Source organism: Quercus robur, chromosome 5 (genome assembly GCF_932294415.1).
Source record: "Quercus robur chromosome 5, dhQueRobu3.1, whole genome shotgun sequence".
Lineage (NCBI taxonomy): Eukaryota > Viridiplantae > Streptophyta > Magnoliopsida > Fagales > Fagaceae > Quercus > Quercus robur.
Genome location: NC_065538.1, coordinates 32014475 through 32036374, shown reverse-complemented (window position 1 = coordinate 32036374; position 21900 = coordinate 32014475). Strand labels below are relative to the sequence as shown.

The following is a 21900-nucleotide window of genomic DNA, read 5'->3' as shown; positions in this document are numbered from 1 at the left end:
TGGTTTCTGGTGGACTTTAGGTCGTCCATTTTATGGACTTAGAGTGGTCTACTTTTTATGAACTTATGGTCATCCATTTTATGGACTTAGAATCGTCCACTTTTTGTGAACTTTAAGGTTGTTCACTTTATGGACTTTGAATCGTCCACTTTTTGTGAACTTAAGGTCGTTCACTTTATGGACTTAGAAATTTGTCCATCTTATGGACTTCATGATCCTTTTTAGGGTGAAGCCGCCTATTTTGTGGACTTGGGAGTGTCTACTTTTGTAAACTTAAAGTCATCCAGTTTTCATGAACTTCAAACTTGTAGATAGAAACTTCAGTCAATTTTGAATAAACTCCTCTTATTGCCATGCATTCGTAGAAAAAAGTAGTTCGAAAAAAGAAAAAATCCTACCCTTAGGGCTTAAAAGGAAAAAAGGTATTGTTGCAAAAACTAAAGTAAATGATAAAACTGAGGAGTATAACTAAAATTTGCTATGGTGAACTGTAAATAAAAAAGGGGTTGGTCTTCATGTTGCCATCTCTACTGGTAATACTTCCGCAAGTGCTCGATGTTCCATGTATGCAGCAGCTTTTGTCCATCTAACGTCTCCACGTGGTAAGTGTCTTTCCTTTGCCATGACGTGATTCGGTAAGGTCCTCCCCAATTGGGGCCGAGCTTCCCTTAGGTAGGGTTCCTAGCAACACCCATGACTCTTCTAAGAACGAGGTCTCAAACTCAGAAGTCTCTGTGTCGGACCCTGGAGTTGTAATGCTTAGCCATGCGGTCTTGGTACCGTGCAAGCCTTTGTTCTGTCGTTGCCCTGACTTCGTCCACTAGGTCAAGCTATAGTCGCATGGCCTCGTCGTTCTTACTCTCGTCATGGTTGTGTACCTGTAGCTTGTGACTCTGACTTCGGCCGGGATGATAGCTTCACTCCCGTATGTTAATCGAAATGGTGTCTCTCCTGTAGGTGTCCTTGCCGTTGTCCTATATGCCCATAGTATGCTTGGCAGCTCTTCAGGCCATATATCCTTTGCCCCCTCGTGCTGAGTCTTGATAATCTTGAGCAAGGATCGGTTCGTGACTTCGACCTGTCCGTTAGCCTGAGGGTGGGCGGGGGAGGAGTAGTGGTTTCTTATCCTAACTGCGAGCAAAAGTCCCGGAAGGAGTCATTGTCGAATTGCTTCCCGTTATCTGAGACTAAAACTCTAGGGATGCCAAATCTACATACGATGCATCTCCAGATGAAACTCCATACATTCCTTTCCATGATGGTGGCTAAGGCTTCAGCTTCCACCCACTTTGTAAAGTAATTAATGCCTACTACTAGGAACTTTAGCTATCATACTGTCGTAGGGAATGATCCCATAATATTTAATCCCCACTGAGCAAACGGCTATGGGCCATCATCGGGGTCAATTCTTCAGTTGGTTGTCTAATAATATTGTTGAACCTTTGGCATTTGTCGTAAGTCTTGACATAAGCCTCGGCGTCGTTCTACATGGTGGGCCAATAGTACCTTGCTCACATAAGCTTGTGTACTAATGATCTTGACCCCGAATGGTTTCCACAAACCCCCTCGTGTACTTCCCTCATGACGTAGTCCGCCTCTTCTGTAACTAAGCATCTCAAATATGGATGGGAGAAGCCTCTTTTATACAGGACATCTTTTATCAAGACGAATCTTGCTGCCTGGACCTTCAGCTTTCTCGCGGCCTCCTTCCCATCTAGAAAGATGCCATTCTTTGAGTATGAAACTAATGGCATGGTCCAGTTACTTTTAGAGCCTATGTCCTGTATATCATCGGAATCTATTAGTGGAGAAAGCTGAACAAAAGAGAGTATATTACTAGGGGTGATCATATGTTCTGCTGAAGCAGCTTTGGCAAGACGGTCGGCTTGCTCATTTTCTCCTCTGGGGATTTGGATGATTTTGGCCTTTAGGTTTTCTACTCTTCTCCTTACTTGATCCAGGTACCTCTTCATTCTTTCGCCCTTGCACTCATAGTCTCATTTACTTGGTTAGTAACAATCTGAGAGTCACTATAAATGACCACGCTCGCGGCTCCCGCTGCTTTGGCGAGGTCGAGGCCTACTACTAATGCTTCGTATTTTGCTTCATTGTTGGTGGTGGGGAAGTCGAGATGGATCATACATTCAACCGTGTCTCCTTCGGGTGACAGTGGTACGACGTCGGCCCTCCCAGCCTGCCTGTTGGACTATCCGTCAATATGTATGCTCCACTGAGGAGACTCCTCTACCCCCTTGTCTTCGTCGTGGGTGAATTCTGCTATGAAGTCCGCGACAACCTACCCTTTGATGGCGGTCCATGGGTGGTACTGGATGTCAAACTCGCTCAATTCTATGGCCCATAACGCCAATCAATCTGCGGCTTCAGGGTTACTCATCACCCGCCGCAGGGGCTTATTGGTCAGGACGATCTCCGTATGGGCTTCAAAGTATGGATTGAGTTTGCGAGCTGCCGTAACTAGTGCAAAGGCGAGTTTCTCCATGGATGGGTATCTTTCTTCAGCACCACGAAGCGCCCGGCTGGTGTAATACATGGGTTTTTGCACTCTTTCTTCTTCTCTAACCAAGGCAGCGCTGATGGCAGTAAGGGAGATGGCTAGATAGAGGAAAAGCTCTTCTCCTGGTTGCGATGGGCTTAGCAGCGAAAGGGAAGAGAGGTAGGCTTTTAACTCCTCAAATGCCTGTTGACACTCGACAGTCCGCTTGAATGATCTATTCAGAGTGCGGAAGAAGGGCAAACACTTGTCCATTGCCCTTGACACGAACCTATTTAGTGCTGTTATTTTTCCGTTGAGGCTTTGTACTTCCTTCACATTTCTTAGGGGTGCCATCTCCATTATGGCACGGATCTTGTCTGGGTTGGCTTCAATGCCCCTTTGAGACACCATGAATCCTAGGAATTTTCCCGGCATCACTCCAAAGACACATTTTCCTGGATTGAGCTTCATGTTATAAGAACGAAGGGTGTCGAATGTTTCCCTAAGGTCTTCCAAATGATCTTTCTCCCTTCGGCTTTTTACCAGCATGTCGTCAACGTAGACTTGGACATTCCTCCTAATTTGCTGTGCAAAGATTTTGTTCATAAGCCTCCGGTACATCGCGCCCTCATTTTTCAGGCCGAATGGCATCTCTTTATAGTAGGAGAGGCCTTGGCTAGTGACGAATGAGCCTAATCAGCTTCGTGCATTTGGATTTGGTTGTAACCCGAGAAAGCTTAATAGCTGGTGCCGAGCCATAGAGTCTACTAGAACGTTGACCCGTGGGAGGGGATAGCTATCTTTAGGGCATGCTTTGTTAAGGTCGGTGAAGTCCACGCACATCCACCACTTCTCGCTAGCTTTCTTAACCATCATTACGTTCGCCAGCCAATCGGGGTAGTAAATCTCCCTAATGAAACTTGCCTCCTGTAGTTTGAGGACCTCTTCCGCTATGGCCTGATCTCGTTTTGGGGCGAATACCCTCTTCTTCTGTCGAATGGGTGGGAAGGAGGGCGACACATTCAGCCTATGTACCATGATTGAAGGGTCTATCCCTGGCATGTCTTCGTGGCTCCAGGCGAATACATCCCGATTACTTCTGAGACAGGTCGTGAGTGCTTGACAGAGTGTGGGACTAGCGAGGGTTCCAATTTTGGTTGTTCGATCGAGCTTGGAGTCGTCAAGAAGTATTTCTTCAAGCTTCTCTACAGTCTCCATCGCCATGCAGTGTTCTTCTATGTTCATAGCTTGGAGGTGGTCATCCATTTCCATCATTGCTACGTAGCATTCGCGTGCAACCACCTGATTTCTGCGTAGCTCTCCCACTCTATACTAGGTAGGAAACTTAATCATTAGGTGGTAGGTTGAGGTTACAGCCTTCCACGAGTTGAGGGTGGGTCGTTCGATGATAGCATTATAGGCGAACGAGCAATCGACCACTAGGAATGTTACGTCCTTGGTGATCTACTGAGGGTAGTCACCTACCATAACGAATAATCTAAGTGCACCCAAGGGGAACACCCTTGTTCCTCCAAAGCCGATGAGCGGGGCGTTTGTCAGAATCAATCGTTCTTTATCGATCCCCATTTGTTGGAACTCTAGGTAGTATAGGATATCCGCCAAGCTACCATTGTCGACCAGCACTCGGTGCATGTTATAGTCCCTTACTCGAATGTTGACAACAAGCGCATCGTCATACGGGTGGTGGAGCCGTCGCGCATCTTCTTCTGAGAATCCAATGACGGGGCCTTCTGTTCGCGCTATCTTTGGCACGGAGCTCGTCAGCTGGACGCTCTGGACCATCCTGAGGTAAGTCTTGCGGGCCTTCTTTGATGACCCAATAGTTGCTGTTCCCCCTATGATCATCCTAATGTCTCCTATGGGGGGTCTAGGGCGCTCATTATCCCATTGGCAAGGCTGCTCTTGAGGAGGTGGATCTACTCTCTCCTTTCTGACAAACTTCTGCAATTTCCCTTGCTTGATAAGGGCATCGATCTGCTGCTTTAAGTCGTAACAATTGGCTGTGTCATGACCGTGGTCACGGTGGAAGCGGCAATATTTGTCCCTCGATCGCTTGTTAGGATCTCCCTTCAGCTTTCCGGGGTAGCTTAGGGTCTCCTGTTCTTGCCTTCTTTCGCCCTTGGTCTTGCCACATGTCTTCCTGTCTCTCCCTTTTCCTAGGCTTTTCCTCTTGAACTAGCAGCGCGTCTTCAGCATTCATGTACTTAGTGGCCCTGTAAAGTACTTTTGACATGGTCTTTGGGTCGTTCTTGTATAGGGAGGACAAGAATTTTCCCTTTCGCAGCCCATTTGTGAATACCGCTACAAGTATCTTATTGTCGGCTTCGTAAATCGAGAGTGCTTCTTTATTGAAGCGCGATATGTAGGATCTCAGTGTCTCGTCTTCTCACTACCTGATGTTTATCAAGCAAGCCGTAGACTTTTTGTACCTATGTCCCCCGATGAAGTGCGCAGTAAACTGAGCGCTTAGCTCCTTTAAAGTGCTAATGGAGCCGAGTGTCAAACGGCTGAACCAAATTCTTACCGCACCCTTCAGTGTCGTAGGAAAGGCCCTACACATGATTTCATCAGCTACTCCTTGAAGGTGCATCAAGGTCTTGAAGGTCTCTAGGTGATCTAGAGGGTCCTTAACTCTGTTGTAACTATCTATCTGTGGCATGTGAAACTTATGCGGTAGGGGAAAGGAATTGACGGAAGCGGTGAACAGTGAGTCAGTTCGGTTAACGAGATCGTCAAGATCGCTGGACACTCGTCCCTTGGGGGCGTTCATCATAACTTCCATCTGTTCTATTATCGCCTGTATCTCTGCGGCAACAGGTGGCGGAGTCACATCCATGAGGGATAAGAGGCTTACATTTTGTCGCTCCGATCTGCTTGGGGCGTTACTACCCTCCGGTCCCTCTCGGTCTCGTTGCTCGGCACTGGTACCCTTCTGGTCCTCTTCCTAAGCTCCGTGTCCTGCCTTCCAGCGTAGTTGTTATTCCAAAATCTAGTTTTGCTTGGTGAGGCATTCCACGGCCGCAGTTAGGGTCTGCACTTGTCTCTTGAGAGCAAATGGTTGCGGCTCGTCTTCATGAACGTTTTTGGTGGTCGCCATTGATCGAGTAAGTACCGTGCAACTCTTTGTCCAGGAAGCATTTGCTATGACTTACAAATCCCTCCCCACAAACAGAGCCAACTGATGAATCCGAAAAAGTCACCAATGAGCCACACGATACTTGCACACTCGAAATAACACCTGCACAACACAAAAGAGAAGACCTTGCAGAGAGCACCGGTGCCAGCCAAGTACCCTCCGAAGGTTAAGTTAGAATTCTTACAACTTTAGAGTGCTAGAGAGGGATGAATTATGCGAACCTTGGCTACAACTCTAGAGTGCTAGAGAGGGATGAATTATGCGTACCTTGGCTAGTGAGGGTATTGAGACTTTTATAGTAGTAGAGGGCTAATATCTCTTCCTTGGCGTAGAAGTCTTTTCCTTATAGGAGTCTTCTTGGGCGTATTTGGCGGGATCCTTTCCTTATAGGAATCCTTTGAGTAGCATCAAACGTGAAGGGCAAGACATTTTCTTATATATGCAATCGTGGGCAACAAGTAAACTTGCATTAGGGTCATCAGCTTTATCCTACCTCCTTCAGCCTTACTGTCGTCAGCTTATTGATGGCGTCAGCCTTTAGGTGCGCCTTGCGGACTCTTCACATTGCCCCTATTAGAGCTTCGTTTGTTGACACCTACCAAAGGAAGCTGACGGAGTAAGCACTATTTTTATCCTTATCACAATTTGTTGAGGAACACTTGGGGGTCTAATATATGGAAAGCAGGGTATCATGTTAGTTGACTAGGAAAACATTTTCTGTTGACAGATTTTCCATAATGAACCTTGAACAATTAAGTGCTACTGTTAATTTTTTTTCCGAGAAAAAAATATTGGGTTTTTGTTCATATTTTTAAACTTTCATGAAATTTTATTTACTTATCAAAAAAAAAAAAATTTCATGAAATTTTATGTGGTTTCTTTTCACATTTTGTTGCTTTAATTTCTGCACTGTTAGCATAGTTTACCAACTTGGGACTTTTTTCTTTAATTGCTTAATTGTGCATATATGGTTAGTAACATAATAAGAGTATCTCCTTTTGTGTATAGAATGGAAACTTTGAGGAGGCATCTCCCTGTTTCTAGCCAAGAGGGATTACATGAACTCAGGAAAATTGCTATAAGGTTTGAGGAAAAGATTTATACTGCTGCCACAAGCCAGTCAGATTATCTATGAAAAATATCTCTGAAATTGCTTACAATGGAAACTAAGTCTCAGAATCCTAGAGGCAATGCATTGCCATCCAACTCTGTTGGCAATAGTAATAAGTCCCCAGATGCAGGTAAGAACATCAAAGAATTATGTGCATGGTTTTATTTACATATTAATCCACCCAGCTTCTCTCTCTAGTGTTGTGTTTGTTACACCAAAATCATTATTTCACGTATCTTCATGGATTATATGCACACATGCATACTTACATGCATATGTACATATACAGAAACATAGATATATGTTTATACATCTGTGTGTGTGCAATTTTTTTTTTTTTTTTCCTTTTGGACATGGATGCGTAATTCCTGTTAAAGTGTCTAAAGATGTTATTTTTGTGACATCTTGATACGTAATGTTGCCTCTATTTGTGGGAAATGCTAACGAGTGCCCTTAGGGTATTAGTTAAGAATCCAGTTAAAGAAAGTTTTTATGGGGGGGAAAAAAATAATTAATGTTTTGATAGTTTTTTTCATTTTCCATAAAAGTAATGTCAAAACTTTCCTAAAATGAATTTTTAACCAATGCCTTAAGGGCACTCGTTAGCATGACCCTTGTTTTATTGGTGGGGGGTATGGGAAACAAAAACAAAAACAAGCTTTGGTGAACTTTAATTGCAATGCAACATCACTCAACAATGATGTATGTTTTGATGCCTAAAATGACCCAACTTGATGAAGACAGCAACATTAACGTAGCAGCTTGATCGAAACAATACTCATGGGTAGTTACACTTTAACTTCAACAGTGAAGGGAAGGGTAGTTTGGTAATCATGGTTGAAGTCTCATTTTCTCTTTGATTTAGAGAGATTGTAATTTGGTGGGCCCGGGTGGAAAATACTCAAAACCACCAATTTTCTCTATAATTTCCACTCCCAACCAAACAAGAGAAAATGAGTTTTCCCCCCACTTTTGTCTTCCTCTTGTTTTCACCTCAGCCAAACAAATTATAAGTCCCACTCCATCCCACTTTAAATATTCACCCCTCCCTCATCCATTTCATCATCAACTACTAATACATCTCATCATTTCCAACTTAGGCTAGACTACAAAAATGTGTTTTTTTTTTTTTTTTTTTTTTTTTTTTTTTTTTTTTTTTTTTTTTCGTAAAAATTGTAGCACACATTTAAGCCTTCATTCGTCTGAGCCTCTTAACTGCCCCTTAAGTAAGCATATCACCCATTTTATTGCTTTGTGATTATCATGTTTTATATATGGTTTTCTACATGATTACTGGGATTAGTATTTATTTCCATATAAAAACTAGTATACTAATCACATGATTTTTTTTTTTTATTTCTATACTTCCATATATGACTATGTGCTTACATATGCAAATACATGCACTATAATGGATTCCTCTTTGGGTATTTTCTACATTTACATTTCCTAAAGCCTATTTATGTGATTTTGAATATGTACATGATGATTTAGGCATGAGATTAATCTTGTCTCTCTAGATTAGGCATGTATTGTATTGATTCATTTGAAATATATATTGGCGTGTTTACGTATTTAGTGGGTATGCGATATTTGGTGCTTGGATGATTATGTATATTCTTTTATACCTTGATTGTGTGTGTGTGTGAAGGTTTATACATTGATTTACACACTTGGTCATTGTGGCGCCAATGCTTCTAGGCAGTTGACTCCCTTTTACTGTGCATGGTTACCATGCTTTAAGAAATAAGTCTCTGCCGAGTGGACTAAAGGCGGAGGGTTTATAGGGTCTCCACTAGATTAGGTTTGGGAAGCATATTTGTGCCCCTTGTAAAGGGCTTGATCTATTTAGAGTTTGTGTTCAGAGCAAAGGAGTTAATACCGTACTAAAGGCTGTACCGGTTTGGCCAACAGTACGATATATTTCGGATACCGGTCGATACTGGTGTACCGTTTCGGGTTTACTGCTAAATATATATATATATATATAGTGTTTAAAGCCCATATATATATATATATATGTATGTAGGGGTAAGGGTCCAAAATCATATATTGGGCTTTGGGCTTCACCCGGGACAATAGACAAGTCCAAGGAGAGGCAAATAGTTGTTAAATGATCTCCAGTTAAAGTCTCACAAGTAGGGAATGAATGTAAGGTGATCAGAGGAGGAATACCTTCTCAGATGCGATGAATGTAGCTCAAGTGTGTACTCTAGCAATTAGAGTGACCCTCCAAAAGGCTCTAGCGATAGGAATGTGCCTCATGAACATACGAGAAAGAAGGAAACTCAAAATATCTAAGGAAAAACTACTACCACCACATTAAATGCATTGCAACTACTTTTCTGGCCGCATTTATGTGGAGAAGACCTCTGAACAGTGCTACCTTGGCTACCACAACTCACAGAAGGCTGAAAGGGGTGTCTGATGGGACGGGCACTCAAGTAGAGACTCAAATGTTCAACAAGTGTAGGATCAAGATGGCCCAAAAGGGGCTATATAATGTGAGAGACCCTCTATGAAAGGGGGATCAGAAAATAGAGAGTGAAAAAATATTATAGCAATCTAAATCACTCTGATATCCAAGAGTGATTATTATATATAGGTTTAAACTCCTCGGACTGAAAGTTTATTGATATCAGCATCCTTTATTTGTGTTTGATCGTCATGCAATTCAATACTAGCCGTTGCCCAACACATTAGGACCTAGTTCTTTGACCCATTCTCTACAAATTTATTGTATTGGACTCATTAGGCCAAGACTCCATACGGGCTTGGGCTCCAAATTATGACCCTACAATTGGCGCCGTCTGTGAGAAGAACTTGTGCCTCAGTGAGTGAAACGGTTAAACATGGTGGTATCAAGTCCACACCAAGCTGGTCCACACCAAACAGAGCCTGCAAGTTCTCAACGGCAAGACAACTTTCTTAACCTTAAACGGGAAAGAGATCAGGAAAAACATCGAGAGGGTAGTGTACATACGACCCATACAAGCAGAAGCCATTCTAGGGTGAGAAGTCACGTATCTCAAAAGCAGGATGGTAACAAAACCCTGCAGCAAGAGATTGACAACTTAAAAAAGAAACTACGTTGTGTGCAATGAAAGCGGTCCCCTTCTAGTTCAGATACTAGTGATAAAAGGGACGACAATTATAGGCAAAGGTCAAGAACTCCACCAAGTGAGACCTTTTCTTATGAGGAAGAGCACCACCATAAACGCAAACACAAAAGTCTGTCCCGTAAAGGCCTAATGAACGACGCCATGAGCAAGGCCTTGGATTGGATCTCTAAGTCACCCTTCACACGCAAGATAGAAAGGGCTAAGCTCCCTCAGCAATTCCATCAACCTACTTTCACCATGTACAATGGTTGAACGGACCCCGTAGAGCATGTAAGCCAGTTTAACCAGAGGATGGCCGTCCATTCCAAGGATGAGGCTTTAATATGCAAAGTATTTCTGTCCAGTTTGGGACCAATGGCGATGAGATGGTTTGATGGCCTCAAGCCAAATTTCGTAGGTTCCTTTAAGCAGCTAACCCAAGTCTTTGGCTCTTGCTTCATCCCAAGTAGCAGGGTTCCCTTGGATTCTCTACTGTCTTTGTCCATGCGAGAAGAGGGGACCCTGAAAGCCTGCTTGGACAGATACTAGGAGATGTACAATGAGATAGAGGGTAACTTTGATGACATCGCCATCAGCACTTTTAAGAGCGGCCTCCTAATTGAGCATGGTTTAAGAAAATCCTTAACAGGAAAGCCTGTCACCAGCCTGTGCCAACTTATGGACCGGATCGACAAGTATAAAAAGGTTGAAGAAGACTAGCAGTTGGGTAAAGGTAAAGTGAAGATTGTCCCTCGAGAGAGGAGGAACTTCAGGTCAGACCGATTTAATAACAACAACCGACCAATAAGGGACTTTTAGGGCAACCTGGATTTGTCGATGTGCAGGCAGTTAATGCCATGTTCCGGGATCCAGTAGATCAGGTTCTAGAGAAGATCAAGAACGAGCCATTCTTCAAATGGCCAAATAAGATAGCAGGAGACCCCATGAAGCGCAATTAAAACCTATATTGTCGATACCACCACGAACTAGGGCACACCACCAAGGACTGCAGGAACTTAAGGAATCACTTGGACTAGCTGGTCTGAGAGGGAAAACTAAGGCACCTCTTACATCATTCCAGTAGTCAACAGGGGCAGGCGAATCTGGAGCCCCGAGGAGACACCTACTTAAGACCTCCCTTAGGCACGATAAATGTCATTCTTGCTGCTCCGGGAAGGACCAGCTCTTGTCCTTCTAGAGTGATGTCTGTAACTCGGCTATCCACCGAGGACGACAATCGGGAGTCCAAAAAAGAAGCCCCACCGGTGCTAGGCTTCTCAGACAAAGATAAGATCGGAACCATCCAACCCCACGACAATGCTCTGGTAGTCACACTCAGAATCGGGGGATATGATGTGAAAAGAGTGCTGGTAAACTAGGGCAGTGCTGTGGAGGTAATGTACCCCGACCTGTACAAGGGGCTAAATTTAAAACCCGAGGACCTAACAACGTACGATTCACCTCTGGTAAACTTCGAGGGAAAGATCGTTACACCAAGAGGCCAAATTAGACTGCCCATACAAACTGGTTCGGACATGGTGGAGGAGGATTTCATTGTGGTTGACGCTTCTTCACCCTACATAGCTATTGTGGCTAGACCTTAGCTTTATGCCTTAGGAGCTGTCTCTTCTACCCTGCCCCAGAAGGTGAAGTACCCGTCGGGGGGCCAAGTTAAAGAGATTGTAGGGAATTAGACCATGGCCAGATAATGCATGGTGGCTGCCATCTCACGCCAACCCAATGTTGAGTCCTCGACCTTCACTGAAAGGGGCTTATAACAATCAGCCACCCCAGCATTGCCCGGTAATGAATCAATCGAGGAGGCAAAATGTAAGGATCTAGAAAAGGTTGCTATTGGCATTGATCCTGAAAAATTCTTTCAAGTCGGCTTGGAACTACCTCCCCAAGAAAGGAAAGAGCTAATTGGGTTTCTCAGAGAAAACGTGGATGTATTTGCGTGGGACGCCTACGAGGCCCCAGGGGTTGATCCGAGCTTCATCTGCCACCATCTAAATGTTAACCCATCTGTTACTCCCAAGAAGCAACCACCTCGACGCCTACTCTGTTAGGGACGAGGTGATAAAGCTTAAAAAAGCAGGGGCTATCAAGGAAGTTTTTTACCCTAAGTGGTTGGCCAATACTGTAGTGGTAAAGAAGAAGAGCGGAAAATGGCGAGTCTTTGTAGACTTCACGGATCTGAATAAAGCCTACCCGAAAGATCCGTTTCCTATGCCTCGGATAGATTAGTTGGTAGATGCGACCATAGGCCATCCTCAGATGAGCTTCTTAAATGCCTTTCAAGGATATCATCAAATACCACTGGTCACAGATGATCAAGAAAAGACAGCTTTTGTCACTCCCATTGAAAACTACCATTACAAGGTAATGCCTTTTGGTTTGAAAAACACCGGGTCCACCTACCAGAGAACGATGACCAGAATGTTTGAGCCGCAGCTGGATAAGAGCATTGAAGTCTATATAGATGACATGGTGGTAAAGAGTAAGGTGGTGTCCGAGCACGTGAGAGACCTCAGGGACATCTTTGAAATTCTAAAGAGACACAAGCTGCATCTCAACGCATCCAAATGTCCATTTGGGGTCGGATTGGGAAAATTCTTGGGCTATATGATGACCCATAGAGGGATCAAGGTCAGTCCTGATCAAATCAGGGCTATCAACAACTTGCAACCGCCTCGGAATCCCAAGGAGGTCCAAAGGCTTACCAGCATGATTACGGCCTTAAACCGTTTTATTTCTTGGTTGACAGATAGGTGCAGACCCTTCTTCCTCTTGATGAATAAATGGAAGGGATTTGAGTGGATCGAGGAGTGTGCTTTAGCCTTCCAACAACTTAAAGAATATCTGTCTCGACCACCAATCATGTCCAGTCCCACGGCCGATGAAGTCTTGTTTGCCTACATCGCTATGGCCCATCATGCAATAAGCCTAGTGCTAATACGAGTGGACGACGGCGTACAACGACCAGTTTATTACATGAGCAAATCGTTACATGAAGCCGAGATCCATTACTTACCACTAGAAAAGGCTATCCTAGCGGTGGTTCAAGCTACATGAAAGCTTCCCCATTACCTCTGGGCACACATAGTTATCGTTCTAACCTAGCTTCCACTCAGGTCCATACTTCGAAATGCTGATTATATAGGGAGAATTGCTAAGTGGGGCACGATTCTAGGGGCTTTTGACATCAGGTACATGCCTCGTACCTCCGTTAAGGGCCAAGTCCTCGCAGATTTGGTGGCTGAATTCACTGAACCCTCGTTAAAAGAAGAAGCAAAGACGTAAGACATAAATGAAAAATCAGTTCGCACAATCTCTCTACAAGGGCCCACATGCTGGAAAGTATATGTGGATGGCGCAACAAACCAAAGGGGCTCCGGAGTGGGGCTAGTTCTGATTTCCCCTGAAAGGATTACCATCGAAAAATCACTAAGATTGGGTTTTTCGGCCACGAATAATAAGGCTGACATTACCCACTTGGCCGACTGTTGCTGAGCAGTTTTTGGATATCAAACGGACCTCCCCAGAAAGTAATTTTAATGTGGCCGATTTCCCCTCTTTTGCAATCAGTTTCGCTACAGCACCTACTGCTCTAGCTAATTGTCCACCCTTTCCAAGTGTGATTTCTATGTTATGTATGGTCGTGCCTATGAGGCCCTATTGGATGAGATGTCCATGGTTCAGAAACTGGGCGGAAAGCATTAAACATGTTCTCGAACTCAAGACTGGTCATTGGCCAAGTGAATAGGGAATTAGAAGCAAGAGACAAAAGAATGCAAGGATACTTAGACCAAATTAAACGCCTGCAGTCACATTTCGATTCTTTTAGCTTACTGTATATTCCTAGAAGTGGAAACACACATGCCAACTCCTTGGTCATGCTCGCCGCCTCCTTGGCTCAAAGTTTACCCTAGGTCATCCTTGTAGAAGATTTATACAAACCCTCAGTGATGAAGAGAGAAGTCATCCATGTCCACCAGGTCAGAATGGGACCTAGCTGGATGGACCCTCTAGTACTGTTTCTGAAAAAAAACATCTTGCCCAAAGAGAAGACCAAGGCTGAAAAGGTATGGAGAAAAGCTCCTCGGTTTTGGTTATCCGAGGACCAGAAGCTATATAAACGTTCCTTTTTTGGACCATACTTGCTCTACGCACACCCTGAGACCTCAGAACTAATCTTGGAGGAATTATACGAAGGGATTTGTGGAAGCTATACAGGAGGCAGGTCCTTATCTCATAAGGCCATCACCCAAGGCTACTAGTGGCCAAACATGCATAAAGAAGCACATGAATATGTGAAGAAGTGTGACCAGTGTCAGAGGTTTGTGCCAAACATACATCAACTAGGAGGGATCCTCAATCCACTGTCTAGCCTTTGGCCATTTTCTCAGTGGGGCTTGGATATCGTCGAGCCCTTTCCCAAGGGCAGGGAACAAAAGATATCTCCTTGTCGGCACTGACTACTTTACTAAATGGGTTGAAGCTAAACCTTTATCGAACATTAGAGATGTAGACGCCAAAAACTTCATCTGGAAAAACGTTGTTACTCGGTTTGGGGTCCCTCAATCCCTCATCTCGGACAATGGTCTTCAGTTCGATAGTAAGGCCTTTAGGAGATACTGTTGCGAATTGGGAATCACTAATAGATATTCCACCCCAGCCTACTCCTTGGGGAATGGGCAAGCCGAGGCTGTTAACAAGGTCATAGTGAACGGACTTAAGAAGAGATTAGATGACGCGAAGGGAAGATGGGTAGAAGAACTGCCACACGTCTTGTGGATGTATCGAACCACACCTCGCAGATCAATAAGAGAGACCCCCTTTTCGATGACTTACGGGGCCAAGGATGTTATTCCTTTAGAAAGAGGCTTTCCAACACTAAAAACCAGCTCATTTTGTCTGAGCAGCAACAATTAGCGGCTAGAGAAAAGCTTAGATCTTATTAAAGAAAGAAGGGAAAGGGAAATGGTCCAATTGGCATACTACCAACACAAACTCAAGCAAGATTATGATGCCAAAGTAAAGCTAAGGCCACTAGTGCCTGGTGACTTAGTGTTGAGGAAAGTTTTGGGCACTGCAAAAAACCCAGCATGGGGAAAGCTAGGACCAAATTGGGAATGACCATATCGCATCACCTCAGTGGCTTGTATAGGGGTATATTTTCTAGAAGATTTATATGAGCATGTAATACCACGCCCTTGGAATGTAAACAACCTGAAAATGTACTATTATTAATGAAAATTTCCTTTCTCAATAAGTTCTTTTGTTGTATAAAGGCATCGTGCTTCTTGTCTCTCAATTTACTTAAGTATTAAATAGAACCTAAATCTCGCATGGCTCCTTGAACCACAGGCTTAGGGGAAATTAATAACTTTTAACATTTACTCAAGTGTTAAATAGAACCTAAGCCCTGCATGGCTCCTCGGACCACAGGTTTAGGAGAAATTAATAACTTTTGAAATTTATTCAAGTGTTAAATAGAACCTAAGCCCTACATAACTCCACGGACAACAGACTTAGGGGAAATTAATAACTTATGACATTTACTCAAGTGTTAAACAGAACCTAAGTCCTGTATGGCTCCTCAGACCATGGGCTTAAGGGAAATTAACAACTTTTGACATTTACTCAAGTGTTAAATAGAACCTAAATCCTGCATGGCTCCTTGGACCACTGGCTTAAGGGAAATTAATAACTTTTGACATTTACTTAAGTGTTAAACAGAATCTAAGCCCTGTATAGCTCCTCGAACCACAGGCTTAGGGGAAATTAATAACTTTTGACATCTGGTCAAGTGTTAAACAGAACCTAAACCCTGCATGGCTCCTCGGACCACAAGCTAAGGGGAAATTAACTACTTTTGACACTCAAAGAACACCTTTATAAATGTTAGACAGAACGTTAGTTACAAGGTATATTACTTACTCCCTTCAGATCCAACATTCACTAAGTAAGAGTTAATTCGTATTACGAATGTAAAATATCTCTATCTTGCTGACACTTAGTTAGATTTCTTGAAATGCCAATAATGAATTATTGTTGGAAATGGAGCAATAACTGTCTAGGCTCATTTATAATAACAGTAAAATTAAAAGCAATGAAAATAAAAACCCAAGGAATAGAAGAAAAAGTTCATTCATTAATTTGAAGGAAATTTATATCACAAGCAGTGGCAGAAGCCACAAGAATGGAAAACAAAAATAGAGCTACAAAAGAAAATCCTACATCTAGAATTCTAGGCCTTGTCCTTGAGGGGATCTTTCTTGGGATCAGTAGCCTCGGAATGAGCACCATCAGCTTTGGACTTAGATTCCACATCCTTGGCCTACGAGACTACATCCCTGATTGTGAGGGAGTCCTCGGAGGGCTTATCTTTCGTTGACGGCTGAGCTTCCTTATCCACTCTTGCCCCCTCAGGAACGTCGGTGTCAGGAAGGGAGGCCTGAGCAGAAATGAGCTTCTCAAAAGGAGGGTCCGACTCAGGAATCTCTCGAATATCCTCTGGGAAGAAGATATTCTCAGCCCTCCTCAGCTCGGAGTCTGCAGGGACTCCCACCCGGTCCATCACCATTCCCCAAGACTCGGTGCAGTAATCCCTGCAAACTACAGCCACCTCCTCCGTCAACCGGTTCTCTGTGTCCAGCACCCCACGCTCATAGAATGCCTTCACCGCAGCCTCAGCTTGTTCTCCGTCAGCCTGTTCTCCCTGGCCACCCGAGTTGCCTCCTTGGCTTTCTACAGCTCCGCCTTGAGATCTAGGACTGATTGCTTTTTGGTGGCTAGATTTATCTCTGTTACGTGCAACTTCTAGCACATATCCTCAGCCTGCCTTTTCGTGGTCTTCAGGCCTGCCTTGGCACTATCACGAGCTTGGATAGCTTCTTTAACCTTCTCAGACAAGCTCTCCTTCTCTTGCCTAAGGACTCCAACAACTTTCTCAGCCGCAAGGCGAGACTGGACCTCAGTGTTCACCTCCTCTCGGGCATTCCTAACCCACTCCTCGACCATATAGATTTGCTGGGTAACCTGTATAAAGGTAGTGGAAGGGTTATTAAAATGTGCGCAACATGTAAGTGAACATAGAGTCTAAAATTTATACGATGAAGGATGTTTGGTTTACCATCGCAAGGTCTCTCTTCAATGACATAAAGAGGTCCGGCTGCCTGGTAGTCTTGAGCCCATCCATATCTCGGGGGAGGAGAAGGAGCTATTGTAAGGCCTCGGTGAGGTATATAACCTGTCCCCTCTGGGACTCCCAAAGAGTGGTGTCCCAAGAAATGGGAGCACCATCTAGCTCAAGCTGAGGGGACCAAGTACACTGCCCCTTTCGCACTACAACCTCATCTCAGCTTGTTCGCGAACTTGGCCCTTTTATCCTTAGGCTCTTTGGCCTTCTTCTACTACTTGACCCCCTTCTAAGGACTGACCTCACCCTCCTCCAAATCATCAATTGTCCTTTTCCTCCTCAGATTTGGATTAGCCTACAACCCGAGGTCAGTGGGAGACAGGGGAGAAGGTAGGAGGTGGGGGAGGAGGAGGGAGGCTGGCAGGAACTTGTACCTTAGGGACATCTCTAAAGGTTTGTCCCTTGTTCCTATTGGCTATCAAGCCTTTTAACTGGACCTTTGCTTCAGATCCATGCCTTCCTCTTCGATTTCTTGGCTAGTATCGATCTAGGCAACTATCAACCTCAGAGAATGTGCCGTGGAGAATCAATCAAGATCAGCATTAGAGTCTGAGAGCTTTACTGGCCTTGTCGACACTTCACCTTCCTCGTTAAAATGAAATTGGTCAATCTCAGCTTCAAGGGATGAGTGAGTAGAATCTATCTCCTCTCTTGGAATGGCTACCCTTTGAAGAACAAGCTGAACGGACGGCTGAACGGGTGGAAGGCCTCTCTGAGCCAAAAATCCCGGCTTGGAGACGTCAATCCAAGCCAATCTGGGACTCCTGGCCCTTATTGCTTAGCCTATGTCCTGGAAGATACGAGATAGCGGCTCGTTGTCCAAAATCAGATGAGCAGCCCGCAATTATCTGTCTTCACTCACAAAAATCTCCGACCTTAGGACGAATTGAAAGCTTGAACATTGACCAAACTGATCTTCGGGGCGACGTAATCTTATCTGCAAAACATTTGAAAGGGAAATTGTGGCAAATTCGAGAAAACAAATAACTAAAAGCAGGCAAAGGGAAAGCTCAGAAGACTAAAATCCCGACTGAGGGACCTGATCCTAGAGTACCTCACCTAGTGTTCCTGCCCTAACTAGGCAATGAAGACCATTATGCCATTCCTCGGAAACGACCAAATAATCGTCCTTCAAGCCTTTGTTGGACTTAGGGAGGCAAGATATCAACCTCACCTCGTTGGACCGAGATTTGAGGTAATATCCCTCGGAAAGGGAGTGGCACTCGTACAAAGGAGTAACGTCATGCCATGTGAGGCCAAGATTCATCTGGTCGTTTAGAGCATCTACGCACCCTAAAACTTGGAACATATTGGTGGCGCACTGGTAGGGGGTCAATCTGTGGTTAAGCAAATAATCCCTGGTTATCCTACCCATGGGAAGCGTCATTCCTCCCTTTATAAAAGCAATCATAGGAATGACGACTTAACCCGTCTATCTGTCAGTGAGTATTCAGTCCGAAGGGTAATATTCTAAACCCACTCCTTGTGGGATATGGTATCTGGCCCTAAAACCCCTCCATACCGACCGGAGAATCTACTAGGTGCTTGAACCTACCCATCTAAGTGACCAGAAATGACGTAGAGAAAGGTTTCTAAAAAGAAAAAGGCCGAGGAAGAAGGCCGAGAAGAAAAAGAAGAATATAAAGAAATGAAAGACTTACGGGAACGCGTATGCTAAATCTCTGAAACTTCTAAAAAGATTTACGAAGACTTCTTTCAAGAAATAGTTATGGAGACTCAGGAATTTAGAGTGTTTTGTAAGGCGAGGCGTTGGGATTCTCTGCAGAACTTAGAGGTTTTTGAAGAAAAGAGGAAAATAATTTCCCTCAAGGCTTTATATAGAGGGAGAGAGTAAGTGGGAATACTCCCACTCAAAATTCTAGGAGAAATGTCAACCGTTGGATTAGTGCCTCACGGGATGCGGGGGACATAAAGCCGCCTGGAATAATTAATGGCGCCTCGTGGGCTACGAAGCATCAGTGACAATTATGAGGTGCGAAAAACCGCATTCCCACACATGTGAATCAAAGAATTAGTAGGTCTTATACCTTAAAAATCAAAAACCCACTTTTTCTCCTCGGATAAGAGGGAAAAACCGAAATTTTGAGGAGCTATTGTAGGGGTAAGGGTCCAAAATCATTTATTGGGCTTTGGGTTTCACCCAGGACAATTGACAAGTCCGAGGAAAGGTAAATAATTGTTAAATGATCCCCAGTTAAAGTCTCACAAGCAGGGAATGATTGTAAGGTGATCTAAGGAGGAATACCTTCTCGGATGCGACGAATGTAGCTCAAGTGTGTACTCTAGCAATTAGAGTGACCCTCCAAAAGGCTCTAGTGATAGGAATGCACCTCACGAACATATGAGAAAGAATGAAACTCAAAATATCTAAGGAAAAACTGCTACCACCGCATTAAATGCATTGCAGCTACTTTTCTGGCCGCATTTATGTGGAGAAGACCTCTGAACAGTGCTACCTTGGCTACCATAACTCATAGAAGGCTGAAAGGGGTGTCTGATGGGACGGGCACTCAAATAGGGACTCAGATGATCAACAAACGTAGGATCAAGATGGCCCAAAAGGGGGCTATATAATGTGAGAGACCCTCCATGAAATGGGGATCGGAAAATAGAGAGAGAAAAAAATTATAGCAATCTAAATCACTCTGATATCCAAGAGTGATCATTATGTATAGGTTTAACCTCCTCGGACTGAAAGTCTATTGATATTAGCATCCTTTATTGTTTGATCATCATGCAATTCAATACTAGCCATTGCCCAACTCATTAGGACCTAGTTCTTTGACCCATTCTCTACAAATTTATTGTATTTGGTTCATTAGGCCAAGGCTCCAAATTGTGACCCTACAATATAAATTCATAGATTAGACAAATTTGTAATCTTAAACCCAACACAATCCCAAGTCTATACATCTATATCTATAAAAAGAATTAAAAATCAAGTTAAATTTAAAATACTAAGCTTACCTTTCACACGTGAACTAACTGAGGGCTTAAATAAAAAATAGAACAATTGACATTTGAGAGGACTTTTGACAGTTTTTAGGGGCTAGGAAATAATTAAAAAAATGAAAAAAATCTAACATATGAAAGTTGCTTTTGACTTTATACATAACTTTTGCAAGCTGTCAAATTTATTGGGTGTTTAAAGAAGCTGAAATTCAGGCTATTGGGCTTAAGTTGGACACAACCAAGAAAGAGGAAAGAGAAAGTAAATCTGAAAGTGAAAAAGAGAACGCCGGTTTTGCATGTCAAGAAGTTTTGGAATTTGAGGGAGGAAAGACCATGAGCTATGAGTTTAAGAAATTGTGAGTGACGTCGGTTAGTGGAGAGATAAGAGAGTGAGAACGTTTTTTTTTTTTTTTTTTCCTTCTTTTTCTTGTTTCGGTCCGGTATGTGTTTTCCCGGTATGGCTAGTATTTAAACCGGAATGAAACAACCATGTTTCTGTACCGGTGGAGGTATCGGAACGGAAAATATCAGCTATACCAGCTGGTACAATACGGAATCAACTTCCTTGGTTCAGAGTTAAGGTATAGAGATGGGAAGGTGTTAAGCATCCAACTTTGCCTAACCTGTGGGTCGACCTCTACTTATTGTATTTTATATCATAATTCCATCAAAGGGTCCTCTATTAGGCTATCCTATCACACATGCACACGCACACACATAATAGTTTTATCCTAACATATATCTAATCATACACCTTAGCATGCATCTAGGCTTGGCATATCACATTGCAGCATTCATCATATCACCCAAACATGACATCTTCATCTCATCTAAACATATATCCTAACATTCATCTAAGTATGGTATCTCATACTCCATCTCATGGTATAACACATATCATCATACTACATCATGCTAGCATATAAACTAGCATCATCATCACATGGGTAGCAAAACATGATTACAAGACAACAAACATCTCATATCATCCAAGGGCAGTAAGCATCATCAACCATTCATGTTCATCATACCATTGCATATTCATCACATGTTCACCAAATTGTTCTCATATCATATATGCATGTTAATATTGCAATGCATGTACTTATCTTACTTACCTCACTGCATCATCACCACTACACATATTCATCAAATGCATGATACTATTGTTATGCATGTTCATGTGTTCAACTAAGCATTCAAACGCTAATAATGTAATTGAACTGACAAAGCTACAAAAACATGTTATCTTATTGACTACTAACCTAAATATGTAAAAACTATCTTAAATAGATGCTAAGGGATGCATATAAACTAAACAAAACAGAAGAAATCAAAGAACAAATAATTCTTAAAAATTTCTTTTTCAAAAATGATTTTTGAGAAAGTGCAACTTCTCAATAGTTCACATCAATTGAGCTAATAGCATCCAATCAAGTCAACATTTTTTTACCTTTCCTAAACAAATTATTTTGGGTTGATGTTGTTTTAACATGAGAATGATTCTTGAAGAATAAATATTGCTTCAAATTACTTTTAAAGGAGAAATGGAACACAATTACACTTAAGTCCTTTAAATTTCTCATATGCTATATTTGCTACGTAATATTCACATGTTAGCTTGCAACATAGTAGATAATATCCACATAAATAATTATAAGTATCCTCACATGTTACTTGTATATATTCTATGTAAATAAATCTTTTTTCAAAAACAAATTCCAAGTTTCATAGTTATTTTCTACAATGTGAGTTATTGAGATTATAATCAAAATGAAGAATTATCCTTTAAATAGACGTTGTGTGGTGCTTAACACCTTCCACACACATAACCGAGCTTTTGAGTCTAAGAATCTTTGG

The 21900-nt window shown here is 42.9% G+C and overlaps 1 protein-coding gene across 4 annotated transcripts in view; it reads left to right on the top strand.

Annotated features, from left to right (window-relative positions):
* LOC126725809 (mediator of RNA polymerase II transcription subunit 15a) overlaps positions 1-21900 on the top strand; it is a 312712-nt gene that overhangs the window by 142823 nt on the left and 147989 nt on the right. For all 4 annotated transcript variants that reach the window (XM_050430742.1, XM_050430743.1, XM_050430741.1 and 1 more), the window contains one exon: positions 6660-6734. In XM_050430742.1, the coding sequence (XP_050286699.1) occupies positions 6660-6734 (75 nt within the window). The remainder of the gene's footprint in view (positions 1-6659; positions 6735-21900) is intronic.